General features: G+C 55.0%; 1 protein-coding gene across 1 annotated transcript in view; it reads left to right on the forward strand.

The window, feature by feature from the left end:
• The first annotated feature begins 16551 nt into the window (after positions 1–16551).
• Positions 16552–16942, forward strand: part of TMEM119 (transmembrane protein 119) — a 1045-nt gene continuing 654 nt past the window's right edge. The window contains exon 1 of the mRNA XM_007448238.1: positions 16552–16940. Within this exon, the coding sequence (XP_007448300.1) occupies positions 16552–16940 (389 nt within the window). The remainder of the gene's footprint in view (positions 16941–16942) is intronic.

Below are 16942 nucleotides of genomic sequence, written 5' to 3' on the forward strand. Positions count from 1 at the left end.
CACACACCACACACACACCACACACACCACACACACACCCCACACACACACCCCCCACACCACACACATACCCCACACACACACCACACACACACACCACACACACCACACACACACACCACACACACGCACACCACACACACACACACCACACACACACCACACACACCACACACACACACCACCCACACACACACACACATTTCTACCTTCTAAAACATTCATCTCAGGGGACTTTTTCTCTTCTAGAAAAATACCTCCAGGGGCTTCTTTGGGAATGCAGGACCCCTCCACTCCAGGGCATAACCTGGAGAGAGAGAGTTCAGAGAAAATGTTGAATCTGAAGGGTATTGGCTGCAGCTCGGAGAGACGGGTTGGGGGAACAGGAGAGACTGTTCCCTGGGAAAGGCAGGAGGAGCACGAAAGGCAGCAGGGCCGTGGGGGACAGAATCAGGGATAAGCAGAGAATTGTCTGCTTCTACCCTCCCCCACCCCACCCCTGAACCTCTAGAACAAGTGTGATACACAGGAAATTGTGTTCAAGGTGCTCTGCCAGGGGCGCCGGTGAGGAGGGTTGTCTGCCGTGGGCGGGAACAGCTGACCCTGCAGAAGGCCGGTTCCTAAGGGAACAACAGAAGTTCACTTCGCCTTTGGCAGTGATCAGAAAAGTCAGATGGGGAGCTCCACATCACGGCGATGGGGACCCAGAGGCTGAAGGACTTGGGGGCACATTTGGGCAGTCCCTCTGGGGTCTTGCTTCCCCGTCCATCTGGGCAAGAAGCAGGTATCCGCGTTCCCCTGAGGGCTCCCGGAGCGCCTCTGCTCCAGGACGTTGGTTCTCCATCTCTACTGGAAGAGGACCACCCCTCTGCCGCCTTCTCTTCAAGGTGCAGGATTTGTCAGCGGCAGGGATGGTGGGTGCTTGAAGCAGCCACCAGGGGGCGCCCGCCACCAGCTCTTGGAGCCAATGGCAGCCTGGAGCTCCCTTGGTCCAGTCTCTGAGGATGAAGGAGGGACGGTTCAAACAGGACCCAGCTCCAAACCCAGTGGGGTGCTGGTATATATTTAACAACTGGCTCCTTGGGTGGATTGGTGCCCAAGGTACGATTTGCAGTGCTTGCCAATTTCCTTGCTGTAAATGCTCCCATGGCTGATTTTGAGAAACCAACCATTTATATGGTAGATGATACGAAAAGGTAAATAATGCCAACAGGGTAGGTAATAGTAGGATGTAGTAAAATCATGAGGCAGTGATGAGTTTTGAGTATTGAGGACCTTGGTTTTTAATATAATGTAACTTAACTGTGAAACAACTGACTCACAAAATTCTGAAAATTTGACAGCTGCCTCTCAGAAACTGGTATAGGCTGGCTCCTGCATCTCAGTGTGTCCTTCCCCTTGTCCAGACCTCCCCTTGCCCTTGAACATCACCCCCTGAATCTCCCCATTCGTCCACTGAGCATGAGACTCTGCCTCACCTCCATGGATCCCCTCAAACAGCCTAGGAAGGAGGAACTAGGATTCTCCCCATTTTACAGAAGAGGAAACTGAGGCTCAGAGAGGTGAAGTCACCTGTCCCAGGTCTTACATGGGGATCTGAGATTGGAACCCAAAGCCACGTTCTTACCACTAAATTACGCTATCCTTGAGATCACAGCGGGGTTCTGGGGGAATCCCATGCCCCAAACTCCCACCCCTGAAGACCTGTCCTGGCATCTGGAAGTCCCCTGTCAGTCACTCTTTGTGGCTTCTGGTAGCTGAGGGAAGGCATTGGGACTTGGGAGAGTGACAAAGCCGAGCCCAGCTTGCAGAGAGCAATGACACAGCAGAGCTGGAACCCAGGACAGAGAGAGATGGCTGGGACAGGAGCTGGAATTTACTGGGCACTCAGTCCATGCCCAGCCCCACGCCAACTGCTTTATCTGCCTGATCGTATTCAGACCTCACAACAACTTGTGACGTTGGGACAATTATTATCCCACTTTACTGCTATGGAAGCTGAGGTTCAGAAAGCTGGACCGCTGGCTCTAGCAGGTCGCACTGCTAAGAAACCAGACTCTGCTAACTTCAGCTCTGGCGCAGGGAAGGAAGGAGGGTAGACAGGAAATGGGGGTCAGGAGGTGGTATGCCAAGTTTACTCCAGTCCCTTGTCCCTTTGGAGGGGGGACTGCCAGCCCTGCGGGTGGTTCATCTGGCAGCTGATCTGGGCAAAGGCTCCCCAAACCCTCCCTCCATATCCCACCCCCACCTGCCACTCAGCCAAGCCTTCCCCGATGCCTGGGATGGGGTAAGTGCTCCATAAGCCATAGCTGTTAGGATTATAAAATGCAGAAAAAAGACTGGAAGGAAGTACACCAAATTATTGAGAGATTAGCCATCGAGTGTGGGATTATAGGTGAATTTTATTTGCTTCTGTCAACTTTTCTGTGTTTTCCTAATATTTTTCAGTGTACGGAACAAAACCGTAAGTGTTTAGGAAGTCTGGGGGTCCCAGGTCTCCCCAGCTAGTGAGTAAAGCCATTGTTCTTTAGCTATTAATGCCCACACAGGAAGGCTCTGAGCTTGTGGTCCTCACCTGGGGGCGACTTTGCCACCCCAGGGGACATCTGGCAATGTCTGGAGATACTTTTGATTGTCGCTGCTTGGAGGACCATTACTGGCATCTAGCAGGTGGTCAGGGACCCTGCTAAACATCCTGCAGTGCACAGGACAGCCCCACACGGCAAAGAAGTGTCTCGTCCGAATGTCAGTGGTGCTGAGGTAGAGAAACATTGCTTTTCCCACTCGGCAGTGAGAGCCCCACGGAGCTCCCCTTCTCAGAAGTTTTTGGAAACCCAGAGGGGCCTCTGTATGGCCATGAACTTGGTTGTTCCTTTTGGTGGCTGGAAGGCTGTAGCCCTAGCTACCCAGGCTCTTGCCACTTGGGGGGCCCGCAGAGCCAGTGTCCCATGCCTGAGGCTGGCAAAATAAGGATGCTGTCGCTGAGCCTGGCAGGGGGACAGCCTTGGAACTGTTTTCCTAGGAAAGAAGGAGAGAGGAACAGGCCCAGGGCAGGAGACTGGAGAACCAAAGGGGCAAAGACTAGTCTCTTTCCCAGGCACATGAACCCTGCGGTGGTGGTGGTGGGGCATGGGCAGATGAATCAAGGTCCTCTCCTGTCTCAGCACGGCTTCTGGGCTGCCCCCTCCCTTGGGGAAGTCCTTCCAGGAGACCCTGTTGTTCTGCCTTGTGTTTGGTCTCCAGGCCCCGTAGAGGGACAGGCTTCAAGGGATCTCCCCCAGAGTTTCAGTGGCCCCTCAGCAAATGACTGGATACAAATAAATCTGTAGGACAGTGAGGTACCTAATTCCACCAGCTGAAGCTTCTGGAACACGACTCCTGCCCTGCTTGGACCCCCATATCACCTATTGACAAACGTGTTGGCTGGATGAGTGCAGGAAAGCTGTCACTCTCATTCTCACTCTGCTCCGGCCCCATGAGACTTCTTGTTCTTTCTTCCTCACATGCTCCTGCCCCAGGACTTTTGCACTTGCTATTCCTCTGCCTGGTATCCTCTTCCCAGATGTCTGTGTGACTGGCATCTTCTCATCCTTTATGTCTCAGCTTGAATGTCACCTCTTCAGAGGGGCCCTCTGCATCCCTGCTCCCAACTTTTCTTGAGGACAACCCCATTTTCCCCTTCCAGGTACAGATGACCATCTGGACAGATGTTATTGATATATGGATTTTTGCTGTGCAAGGGCAGGGCCCTCTGTCCCTCACGTTCACTCTCTCCTTTTCACTGCACAGTGCCTGGCACACAGCAGGGGTTCAGGAAACATTTACTGAATGGACAAATGGGCAAGGAAGGTTGGCGAGGGTGTGAGAATGGAAGCAAGGCCACGTGACTGGCAGAAATCAAGGGAAGCTTAGGTTTGAGGCTCAGAGTCAGGCAGACTGGGCTCGGATGCCTGCTCTGCTGTTTACAAGTTGCTGGACGTTGGGCAACTCTAACCTCTTGGAGCCTTAGCTTCCACACCTGAGAAATGGGGAGAATGGTCCTTGCTATTCGTACGGCTCTGACATGGCTGGCACACTGCAAGGGCCCAGCTGGGCCCACCCTGGAGGGATAGTCTCTGGCTATGGGGCAGTCGTGGACCCCCTGAGGGGAACTGTGAGGCCTCCGTGTCCCCCCAGGCCTGTCCCCCCAGCCCCTGTGGTTTGCCTAGCAACCCCCGCCCTGCTGAGCTCGCCGTCTTTTGGCCTAAAATTAGCTCACAAATTCCTTAACTGCCTGGTTGGTGCTTCCAACTGACAATTCAAACCAGATGTTTCCAGCTGTCGGGGGCCCTTCCCCCATGGCCAGCGCCTGCGTGTGCCCCGGGGATGTCGGACCCTACCCAGGAGAGATCAATCCGCTACACGCACTCAGGGCCCCGGCAGCAGGGCAGGTGCAGGAGCCAGCCTGGGCCTCTGGGCTCACCCCTCCGAGGATGGGGGCCTCCTCGCCGGCTGGCCTGCTGGTGGGTGAGGGCTGCGGTGAGTAATTGCTCTGCCCTTTTCCGTCCAGGAAACTTATGGAGCGCCTGCTGTATGCCAGGCCTCTGTATTCGCTGCTGTCCAATGCTGTGAGAAAAATTGTCAGTCCGAGGTGCCACCTGTGTTGCTGCTGTTATTATTAGTGTATGTATTTAATGCCAGGTACCAAGGCTCATTGCAGTCTCACAATAACCCAAGGAAGTGAGTGTTACTATTACCCCCATTTTACAGATGAAGGAACTGAGGCCCAGAGTGGTGGGATGACTTAGCCCAAGGTCACCCAGCTCTGAAGCAGCAGAACCCAGAGGTCCCTGAAGGGCAGGTGGTCTCAGCTCACCCTGGGTGTGTTTTGCCTCCTTGCTGTCACCCCCATGTGGCCCTGTCCCTCCTGGTGGATGGATCTGGGGGTTGTGGAAGACCCTCTCTGTCAGGCTGTCCCTGGGCTCAGGTGCAGAAGGCTGACTCATGGCAGCTGCCAGGAGAGCTGGTTCATTAGGGAGCCCCGGCAGCCACGTTTCTGGTCCCAGCTGAGTCAGAAGCCAGTGGCCAGGGGAGAGCTGGGGATCTGCATGGGCTTCGCAGGGGCTTTATGTGGAGCCCCTTACCCTCCCCAGAGCCCTCTCTTGGTGAGGGTCCTCAAGAGAAAGGGTACGTGTGTGTGTGTGTGTGTGTGTGTGTGTGTGTGTGGCATCGGGGATAAAGAGGGGAGGGGATTGATGCAGGGGGGGGAGAGGGTTTCACACACATGGGGAACCATGGCTGGCCTTCACTCATAGAGCCAAAGCCCCTGCCAATGCCCACAGAGGCCCGATCTGGCCCTGGTGCCCTCCGACTTCACTTCCTCCTACTCTCCCGCTCACTCACTCTGCTCCAGCTTCATTGGACACTTCTTTTCCACGCCTTGAAAATGCCAGGCGCCCCCTACCTCAGGACCCTTGCACTTGCTCTTCCCTCTGCCTGGACCGCACTTCCTCTGATCATCTCCCTGACTCACTCTCTCACATCCTTCAGGTCTCTGCTTGAACATTACCCTTCCCCTGCTTTATTTTCCTCCATACCCCTTACTACCATCTTCCATACTGTATATAATTACCAAGTTATCTTTTTAATCATTTTCCAGTCCCACTAGAATGCAAGCTCTGTGAGGACAGGGATTTTCATCTGTGTTGTTCTCTGCTGTAGCCCCAGTGATTGGCACATAGTACGTGCTCAATAAGGATTTGCTGAGGGGGAGAGAGAGAGAGAGAGAGAGAGAGAAGAAAGAGAAGGGAAGGACAGGAAAGAAGAAAGGAAGGAGGGAGGAAAGATGGGAGAGAGGGAAGACGGGACAGATGATCTCAGTGTAAAGTGAGGGGACACAGAGCAGGAGACACATGAGATGATGTACTGAGTGTTTGGGTGACTTAACGGGCCCTGAAGTGCAGCTCCAAGCCCTCCCCACTTTGCCCCTCTGCTCAAAGACAGGCAGCCCCCCCCCCAACCCAGTTCCAGCAGTGCTGCAAAGGCAGTTCAGAAGAATCATCTCAATTCCTGCTCGTGATGGAGGGTGGGGATGGGCAGCGGGGGCTCCTGGGGAGTGCCCGCCCGAGGGCACCCCGTGGGCAGCTGGCAGAGCAGGAAAGCAAGGCCAGGTCTGCAGCCGGTGGTGCGTGTTTACATTCCTGCCCTCCGAGATGGCTCCCATGTGGGGTGCACGGAGCTGCTCCTTGCACAGGGCCCTGGGGAATGTAAATGTTTACAAGGCAGCGTGCAGCTGGCCAGGCTACCATGGCCACAGAAAGCCAAGGATCCTACTGGCTCTGGTGCGCCCCCCCGCCCCCCGAAAAAGAGAGAGATGCAGTGTTCTTAATTTTTAAAGAAAACTTTGAGTCATAACCTACGTAAAGCACGACCATCTGAAGTGTGCAGCTTGATTTTTCTGTGTGCACGTGCCCACATAACCACCACCAGACATTGTACGTCTGCAGCCCCAGAAGTTTCCTTTGTGTCTCTTTCCAGTGAACACCCGCCAAGGGTAACTGCTTTTCTAACTTCTGTTCCCATAGCTTAGTTTTGCCTTTGTTCTAGAACTTCCTGTAAATTGAATCACCCAGTCTGTGTTCGACTGGGTCCATTTCTTTTGCTTGGTGTGTCTATGAGATTCATCCAAATTGTCCACCTCCCAGCTTTTCCTTCCACTGGGGGAAAGTGTCCACTGCGTGGACCACAGTCTGTTCATCCATCCTCCTGTTGGTGGACATTTGGGTAGTTGCCAGGTTTTTTTGCTATTATGGATAAAACGACTATGGACATTTTTGTTTTCGTGTGAATGTGTGTTTTCATTTCTCTTGGGGAAATACCGAGAGAAGTGCTTTCTTCTCTCATCTGGGAAACACATGGTTAACTTGATAAAAAACCCACCAGACTGTTTTCCAAAGTGGCTGTGATATTTTTCTCCCCCCGTGGTGGTGGGTTGTTTGCTGGGGTGGGCAAACAAGTGGAAAATTCACTTAGAATCACAGAGAGAGGTTGGAGGAGCCTCGCCCTTCCTGGTGCAGGAAGGGAAACTGAGGCCCGGGTCACATAGTGCATGAGGGGCAGAGCCAGGAGCGAAGAAAGCAGGTCTCTCAATTTCCAAGCTCGAACGACTCCTTGGTGAGACCTGATCAGCACCCCGTCTGGTTTCCCTAGAAGAGGCCTCATGCCAAGCCCCTTTCCACCACAGGGCCTTTGCATTTGCTGTTTGTTTCCTTGGCCCAGGAAGCTGTTCCTTCTCCTCCTTGAGTGCTTGGTTCCTCTTATCCTGCAGATGTCAGTGCTGATACCTCTTCCAGGAAGCCAGTGCTGACCACAATTGCTAAAATAGCTGCCCGGACACCTGCCCCTGCCCCTTCCCAAGCTATTTCCTGTCTCCTCGGCCTTTTTATCTGCTTGATAGCATTTTGCAGTGTTAGGTTGTCTTTCTGAATTGCCAGCTGACTTGATTCTCAACTGTCTCCCCTGAAAGGAGCTCCCTGAGACAGAGCAAAATTATGTCAGTGAATCCCCTCCCTGGGCCTCAGTTTCCCCATCTATAACATGGTCAGGTTGGACTAGAGTCATTCAGCCAATGGAGGGGCATTTACTGAGAACCTCCTGTGTTCCAGGCACTGGTGCTGGGGATACAGTGACAGAAAAAGCCCTCGTTCTGGACCAGAGAAGCTGACAATCTAGAGGCACATGGAAACAGGCCCTTACAGGCCAGTGTAGTCTAGGCAGGGAACGGGGGTGCAGGAGCATAGAAAAAGCTGCTGATCTCCCTCCCCAGAGGCTGGGGTTCGGAGGGCTTCATGGAGGTGGTGATGACTGAGCTACGGGATGTGCAGGTGGGTCAGGCACGGGGCCCCGTGGAGGGCAGCACTTCAGGCAGAGGGAATAGCCCGAGCGGAGGTGCATCAGCATCTGTCTCATTCACAGCTCTCTCTGGGCCCAGCACAGTTCCTGGCACATGGAGACACTTGGGAAAGAGCTAGGGATAAAAGAACATCTCTAGTTTACTGATGGGGAAACTGAGGCCTGGGGAGGTTTCACACACACTCTGCCTCCTTGGAGCCCCCGACTGGAGGCCTCTGCTCCATGGGTGTCCCACCGAAGGCCAGGCCTGTGCTGTGATGGAGCTGCAGCCTGGGCCTCTCAGCCACATGAAAGGCTTGGGATATTTTTGCCCAGAGAGCAGGCCCCAGTGGCCTCGGGGGCTGTATAATTATAAGTGGCTCTGAGCCCACAAGAGGCTGGAGCTGGGGGCTGTGATGGGCCAGGCGGCCCTCCCCAGGCTCAACCCGGGGAGGACTCTGGCAGAGACTCAAGTCCGGGTGAGGTTTTCCCTCCTCCTCGGCCCTGGCTGTTCAGTGGGGTGGGGGGACACGGTGGGCACAGGGTGGGGTCTCTGAATCGCTTCAAGGCTGGGCAGACGACCCATTGCTCTCTGCCTCTGAACATGCAGGTCGCAAGTGAGTGGCTCGGCCGCCTCCATGCCCCAGGCCTGCCCTTGCCTTGGAGCCATGGTGCTGCGGGCTATGGGGGTCACCCGGGCCAGACCCCGCAACAGGTCCTGGAGCTGGAGAATGTGGACCATGAGTCCCTCAGGACGGATGAGGAGTGGCTGGAGCCTAGGGATGTGAGAGTGGAGGGCAGAGTGGTCATTGACATGGCATCAAGCATTTACTGAGCACCTACTGTGTTCCAGGCACTATCCTGGATACCGGAGTTACGGCGGTATTCAAAACAGGCAAAGTTCCTGGACCCCATACACCTAGTTCATCTATTCAATAATCTTCAGGAACTGCTCTGAAGGTGCTGGGTTCCCATCTACCTCAGGGCCTTTGCACATGCCATTCTCACTGCTAGGAATCCTGTCACACCCTTGCCTTCCTAAATACCTCCTCATCTTCATGAGTGACTCTACTTTCACCTCCTCATGGAGGTCCCCAGGAGCTCCAGGACCAGACTAGTCCCCCCAGACTGGCCTCCCATAGCCCCAGATATGCCCCATCCCAACTCTTAGCTCAGTTTGCAGTCAGATATTCATTTCTTTGTTTACTTGCTTATTGCAGGTCTCCTCTCTTGGTGCCTGTGTTTTCTCATCACTTTCTTCCAGGGCCTCACACTGGGCTGGGTATAAAATCGATGCTCAAGGAATGTTTGTAGAATGAATAAAATTTAGAATGTTACAGCATCGGAAGCTTACCGCTGGCAGGCTTGTGGTGGGCATCTAGACTGACCCCACATTTAGCTGCAGCCCAGAGAGGGGCAGAGGTTTGCCCAGCCACCCACAGCTGATGCATGAAGTGGGGTTGGAACTCAGGGATCCTTCTTTTCTCCCATCAGTGACTGACGTTTTGCTCTTCTGTCCTCAGGTAGAAGGTTGAGATGTTTGGCTTAAGGAGATAATGTGTGTCTTTGTGTGTGTGTGTGTGTGTGTGTGTGTGTGTGTGTGTGTGTGTGTGTGTGTGAGAAACATGGTCTGATAGCACTTTAACGGGGTCACTAGCCTGGCAATTTCACTTCCAGCTAAGACACAGAGGGGCTGGTAAAGAAGCAAGGGCTCTGATCCCCAACATGCTGTTGGATCCCAGGTAGGTCACGCTGCCATGAACCTCAGTTTCCACATCTGTTGAATGGGCTTTGCTTACTCACTCACCTCTCTCCCCCCAAGGTCTTCTGGAACCCACTGGGTTTGACGCACAATGATAGGTTCTATGGGGGGAGGAAAACCCAGTGCTTTGGAGGGTGGAGGATTCCAGCCAGCTCTGCAGGGAACAAGTAATCATAGGCAACCGTGGTGTGAGAGACAGAATAATGCCCCCCGCAAAGATGTCCACATCCCAATCCCTCAAAACTGTAATATGCGTATGTCACCTTACCTGGCCAAAGGGATTTGCAGGTGTGATTAAGTTAAGGCTTAAGGGAGTTAAGGGAGCTGATCCCGGATTATCTGGGTGGGTCCAGTATCATCACAAGGGTCCTTAAAAGTGGAAGGGGGATTGGAGGAGAGAACCAGAGAGGTGGCAGCGTGAGAACTCAGACCTGCAGCTGACTCTGAAGATGGAGGAAGGTGACTGTGAGCTGAGGAATGCAGGCAGCTTCTAGAAGCTTGAAAAGGCAGACTCAGATTCTCCCTGTGAAGACTCTGGGATAAACAAAACTCGGCCGACACCTTGATTTTAGCGCAGTGAGACCCATTTCTGACTTCCAGCTGCCCGAACGCTAAGATAATAATGGTGTGTGGTTTTAAGTCACCGAGTTTGTGATATTTGTTATAGCAGCTGTAGGAAACTTATACACTTGGCACCTGGCCAATGCTTTTGTATTGTCCAGCACGTTTACACCCTCTGACTCCGGGGTTTCCCAGCAGCCTTGTGAACAGAAGAAATTCTCTATCCTCATTTTACAGATGATGAAAGAGGCTCCCCTTGGGGCAGGACCTGGTGAAGGCAGACCTAGAACCTGGGTCTCTCTGTCTCCGGTCTGGGGCTGCTCTGGCCCCAAAGGAGGAACACAGAATGGGACCGCGACTTAGTCTGGGGCCTCTGGGCCACCTGTGCTGGAAGCAGGCCCTGTTCAGGTTGGTTGTACCTCTGCCCCTTGATCTCTTGGGATCCGATTCCCCTCAGCCCTCAGACTATTGGGGCAGGGGCTCCTCCCCAGGCGGTGGGCCCTGGGGCAGGTCTGGCCTCTCCTGCTCACCTGCCATCTGGTCTAAGATGGGGCTGGGACACCCCCTGGCCATCTTCAAGAGGGCTCAGCTGTTACAACATGTCTGTGTGCGGCCACCTGCGCCAGGGGGTCTGTGTGCACATGAGTGAGTGTGTGTGTGTCCATTGGTGGACAGTTCCCCATTCCCTTAGGATGCAAGGTTTGAGGTGATCTCAGAGAAGATGGGAAATTTTCTAGATTTATTTTCCAAACAGCTGCCCCTTCTTTGAGCAGGTGAGTCGGAGCTGCTGGGACCATAGAAGGGAATAGCTACAACCTAGGGCCCTGGTTTCTAAAGGATGGTCATGATCTGTTCGTTCACATACTCCCCCTGCTCCAAACCTTCACTGGCTCCCTACTGCCTCGTGGATGAATGCCATTCTGAGACTTTAGCCCTGCCCTGGTGACTGCTCCCACCCTAATCATCAGCTCCTCCCTTTCATCCACTTCATGCTCCAGCCCAGTTTAATTACAGCCCCTTGTCCTTGTGTGGCGTTCCTTCCTGGGTCTTCTCTTGCTGGGACTCTGCTCATTCACAGCCATATCCTCTAGGGCGACTTCCTTGCCTCTTTCTCTCAGGGGATCTCTCTCCTTCCTGGGGTTCCCCAAGCCCTTGGCCCCTCTCCTGCCACAGACTTTTCTGTTTCGTAAAAAAATAATTTACATACATGTGCTTCTCCTTGGAAGTCCGCGAGCATCTTGAGGGCTGGGCTGTGTCTGATTTACCTCTGAAATCTGCTCAGCACAGGGCCTGGTGCTCTACAGGTGTTCATTAAGCATTTGATGGATGAATGAATGAATGGTGCAGGAATGAATGAATGCAAAGGACTACTGTCCCACTGGATTCCTCAGGTCTGCCAGAGGGCCCGGTACCCTGGGTGAGCCTCTTGAATTCACCCTGCCTCACTTTCCCCATCTGGGAAATGGGGCCACGACACCTGCTCTGGCCATTCCATTGGGGTATCACGAGGCCACAGATCTCACGATGTTACAGCCATAGGGAACCCAGAGGGCTTCCCACCCACCCCTGCAAATGGGGAAACAGAGGCCTGCCGAAGGAAAGGACCTGACCAGGGCCAGACAGTGGGTGCCAGGACTCGCTCCCTGCCTCAGGCCTGACCCTCCATGCATCCCTTAAATGCAGCCCGGCTCCCACTCTGCACCCTGAGCCTCGGAAAACCTGAGTCACAGCTGGAACCAAGTGCAGGGAATTTTCCTCCTCATTTTCAGGGACCTCGGAACCTCCCTGACCTCATCCCCTTCAGAAGGGGAGGCAGGATCCCAGCTCTCTAGGCCGTGGGTGCTCCACAGGATGGCCCTGTCTGTGTGTCTGTCATCCTCAGACTGCCCTGGGGACAAGCGGTCAGGGAGGAAATGCCCCATCTGGTGTCCCCGGGGCGTGGAGGGGACGCCCACGGGTGTGAGCAAGGGGGGACTGTGTGTGGCCGAGCTAGGCCCCGCCCCTGCCCCTGTCCCCACCCCAAACCCACTTAATGAAATCAAGCTGGCCCCGCCGAGGGGAGGGAGGGAGGCGGGAGGAGGCGGGAGGGGAGGGGCGGGCGGCGGCAGCCCAGAGCCGCGGCCACAGGGCACTGCCACGGACTTGCTCTGCTCCACCTGGCGGGACACCCTGTGTGCAGAGGAACTGGTGAGTCCTGGGGGCCCCTCCTCTCTCCAGGGAGCCTGGTGTGTCTTGGAGTTTAGGGGGGCAGTGTGAGTGCTTTGGGGGGCTTCTCTAAGTATGTGTGAGCTTTGAGTGTGTGTTGGATGCTGCCTACTTGTGTGTGATCTGCGTTAAGGGGGCGGGTGGCGGGATGTGTGTGCACCTTGGATGCCTCCTGAGTGTGGTGCTGGGTTGGCCAGAGTGTTGCGTGTGTGCAGTTGTGTGTGGGCAGTTGGGGTCTTGCTGTAGGGGATGTGTTGTTCTTGGAGAGTGGGCACCAGGGTAGGTGCTTCCAGGGTCTGCGGGAGGGTGGTATAGATGGGGGTGGTCCCATCTGTGGGGATACACGGGGGGCGGTCAGGGGGTGCATATGTGCACATGTTGTCAGAGAACGAGCCCGTTGTGTGTCCCCGTGTGTCCTCTGTGTATCTGTGCTGGTGGGCAATCTGGGGTGTCGAGATGTTATGCGTCTGTGTCTTTGTGCCTGTGTTGTGTCTGTGTATTGTGTGCCCGTGCTGCTGCCGCTCTGCGTGTGTGTGTGTGCATGTGTGTGTGTGTGCGTGTGTGTGTGTGGATTTTGAGCCTTCAGGACCCCCGTCCCTCCCCAGGCCTCCCATCCAAGGGGCCCAGGTTCCTGTCCTCGGCTGCCCCAGAGCAGGGGGTGCAGAGCTTCAGCCAGAGCCCCTCCCCACAAGGCCACTAATTGAAGCCAGGTTTTTGTGGGCAACCCCTCCCCCTCTGGCCACCAGTCTCTGAATGGGGGTGGGGCAGCCACTCTGGCCCATCAGTCTCAGGTTCAGGGGAACTTGGCCTTAGGGATGGATTTGCCTCATCTGCCTATTCCTGACCTCAAGTGGGGCTATCACATTTGAAAACAATAAACTCTGAGTGAGCTGGGCTCTGAAGAGAGTCCCTGCTCCCAGCTAGGAGTCCTGGATAGTCCCGTGGTGCCACTAATTGCCATTCACACTGTGCTAGCCACCTCTATTTCTTGTCCTAACAATAGTCCAGGAAGGTGGCCTTATCCCCATTGTACAGATGTGGACACCGAGGCTCAGAGAGGTGATCTGCCTGGTCTCAAAACACACAGCTGGGAAATGACCTCCTCCCAGGTATTCGGAGCCACCTCTCCAGTCAGGCTCTGCCCTGACTGGCTGTGCGACCCTGGGCAGGCCTTTCTGAGTGTTGGGCCTGAGTTTCCTCTTGGGTTAAACAAGAGGGGATGGCCTGACCCCACCTCTTAATGGCGTGTGAGTTTCCACATCCTGGAAAAAATGAGGACGCAGGGAGGATGTGGGGACAGCTGATGGGCAGAACGATCATTTCAGAGCAGCCCAGGCCAGGGTGCCCATTCTACAGATAGAAGACTGAGGCCCAGAAGGGTCAGGGGGCTCGTCAAGCAGGGTCACACAGCCATCTCCTGTGAGGCCCGGCCGGCTCCCGCACTTTGCCTGCACCTTTCCCCTGGAGCCCTGTGGGGAGGGCTGTGGTGGGTGTGAGGGACTCTGAGAGTTGGGGTCTCAGCCTTTAAGATCCAGAGGTAGTTTGTGTGGTAGTTTGTGTGGCCTCTTTCCTTATCCTCTGCCCCTGGCCCCAAGGATCCAGGGGAAAGGAGGACTTTTCTCTGTCCGACTCACTGCTGCACATTTGTGTGTGTGTGTGTGTGTGTGTGTGTGTGTGTGTGTGCGCATCTGGTCCTGGATTCCTCACTGGCCGCTCAACGAGATTTCACTCAACGAGGTAAAAAACTTGCTCTTTCCTGGAGAATGGGGGGAGACAATGAGCAAATTTACACATCAGGTGAGAATAATCGTCATTTGTCAACTTGGGGTGGGAAAATTGGCTGGTCCTGCATCTCTGCTGGGGTAGAAATTCGGCTGCTTCTGAATTTCACCTTCCCTCGGGGAGCAGCTGCTCTGCGCCAGGCACTTTCTGAACGTGATCTCATCTGGTCCTAACAGCTCAGCGAGGCAGGCCCTGTGCTTACCTCCTCACTCTGCCCCCAGTCTACAAATGGGGAAAGTGAGGCCCAGAGGGCCCGGGCAGCAAGCTAGGCCCAGATGGAGCTAGGATTCTAATCCTGGCCTGACTGGCCTTATCACTCTGCTGCCTGCAGAGCTTCAGTACAGAAACTTCACAGCCGTCTCCCCAGGAAAGGCCCCTGGTCTTCAGGCCCCACTGGTCAGAGTTGCCGTCTATGGTGAGAAGTTTCAGCTGCCACCATGAAAGGTCTCTCCCGGGCTTGACACAAGGTGGGAGAAGGCAAGAGACAAAAACCCCAAAGATCAAAGCTCTTTGTAGGAACCTTTGCTAACAAGTGTCAGAGAGTGGAGGGCCCAGGAAGGCTCCTAAACTTTGTGGAACATCTCAGATCCTGGTTCCAGCTGACAAGTGATGTCAGCCAGTGATGTGAGCCCATTCCTGGGCCAGCCTGAGGCACATGAGAGAGAGTGTGCAGGGTGTGTGTGTGTGTGAATTCTCAGAGTCACAAAAACGAAGGTTCAAATCCCAGCTCCGACACTTAGCATCTGTGTGCCCTTGAGCAGGTCGCTGTCTGTCTCTGAACCTCTGTTTCCCCATCTGAAAAATGGAGACAATGTTAGTGCCCAGGGCTTCTTTGGAATTGCACCCACAAAAGGGGCTCAGATGAGTAAACCGTGATAAAAGTACACGGTGACCAACTCATTTAAAATGAACCCCTGGGTGAGTGTTGCCTCATTTGATGTCCTGGGAATTACCTTTTGTGTTTTGCCATCTGAGCCAGTTTGTGCAAATTCGTGTCACATCAGGTGGCCCCGGGTCACTTGGAACAAGCCACTCAATGGCCCCGTGTCATTCCTACATCATCTTCTGAATCCCCAAGTCAGCGTGAGTTGGTACTGTCACCCACTTTATGGAGCTGGGCCTGAGGCCTGGGCACTCGAGGGCACCTGCCGTCAAGATGTTGGGCACCTGACTTCCTGCTCCAGCCCAGGAACTCACTGTGCGGCCTGGGGCCTGCCCCTTGCCTTCTCTGGGCCTCTGTCTCCCCATTTCCATCCCCTGGAGAGGGCACCTCAGTCAGGGCATCGTGAGGCTTTTCCATCTTGGCACTTGTAGCCCCATCCAGAGTCCTGTGCCGTCTGCTGGGTCGGGCAGAGGCTCTCAAGGGGCATCCTGGCGTGCGCAGGAAGGGGTTCCTGGGTTTGTCTGAGAGGCCAGGCTGACTCACACTGGCTGGGAGATGTACTGCTTTAGAAGCCGACTCCTCCGTAAAGCTGGGCCATAAGGAATTTATTAGTCAGCCGGGCTGTCTGGGCCGGGGAGGGTCTGGGGGCTTCACGTCGGGAGCAGCTTTCCAGCGGGGGGAGGGAGGTGCGGGGTTCATCTGGATCCCATTTGGTGGCGGCCATAGGACTTAGGCTCCAGCTTTGTTCCAGGCACGAGGGTTCCCTCTGGGCCTCCAGGCCCTGCTTTGAGCCTCGAGGTGGGGGTTAGCCATGGGGCACATGCTCACACAGGCCTCTGCTGAGCTCAGAATCTGGATGCTTCAAAACCTATGAATCTTCCAGAGACGGGACCACAGAGGAGCTGGGAACAGTGAGGATGGCTTCCCAGAGGAAGGGGCCAGCTCTCTCAGTTACTCACTGAGCCCCACCATCCTCTCTCCCTCCATGCCTGCATCCAAACCCCAGCTCTTCCTTAGCAAGTCACTTAATCCCTCTGAGCCTCAGTTTCCTCACCTGGAAAATGGGGAGAATGTAGTACCTGCCCTATTGGGCAGTTCTCAGGATTCAATGAGAAATTCCATGTAAGAAATGTAAAATAGTGCCTGGCACATGGCAAGCAATGAAAGGGTAAGTTCTTATTCATTCAGCCAGCTCTATCAACATGCGTTTATTGAGCACTTGCTGTATACCAGGTATGATGCAAAACCCTGAGGGTGCCGAGATAAACAAGATTTAGCCCTTGCCATCCAGAAGCTCAGAGTGAAGTCGGGGGCACCAGTGTAAACCCCGGGATGGGGTCCATTGTATGGCGGGGAGGCTAAGGCCCGGGGAAGGGAAGCGACTTGCTGGAATAGGTTCTGTGTCTGCTGCGCCTCCTCAGGGTCCCCTGAGGCTGGGGCCCCGCCCTGACGTCTCTCCTGCCTCGCTTCCCCACAGGCTCCAGGCAGCATGGTTTCTGCGGCGGCCCCCAGCCTCACGGCGTCTCTGCTGCTCCTCCTGCGGGTCCTGCCCACGGTGTCCTACTCCGTGTCCCTGCGGACCACCTTCCTGGAGGACACGGCGGGCAGTGGGGAGGCCGAGGGCGCGTCGGCCTCCTCCCCGAGCCTCCCGCCGCCACGGACCCCAGCCCTCAGTCTCACATCGGTGGGGCCCCAGCTCACGCCCCTGGCGGGCCCCAAGCCCCCCACCAACTTCCTGGACGGCATCGTGGATTTCTTCCGCCAGTATGTGATGCTCATCGCCGTGGTGGGCTCCCTGGTGTTCCTACTGCTGTTCACCATCTGTGCCGCTCTTATCACCCGCCAGAAGCACAAGGCCTCTGCCTACTACCCCTCATCTT

This window comes from Lipotes vexillifer, unplaced genomic scaffold (assembly GCF_000442215.2).
Source record: "Lipotes vexillifer unplaced genomic scaffold, Lipotes_vexillifer_v1.1 scaffold236, whole genome shotgun sequence".
NCBI lineage: Eukaryota > Metazoa > Chordata > Mammalia > Artiodactyla > Lipotidae > Lipotes > Lipotes vexillifer.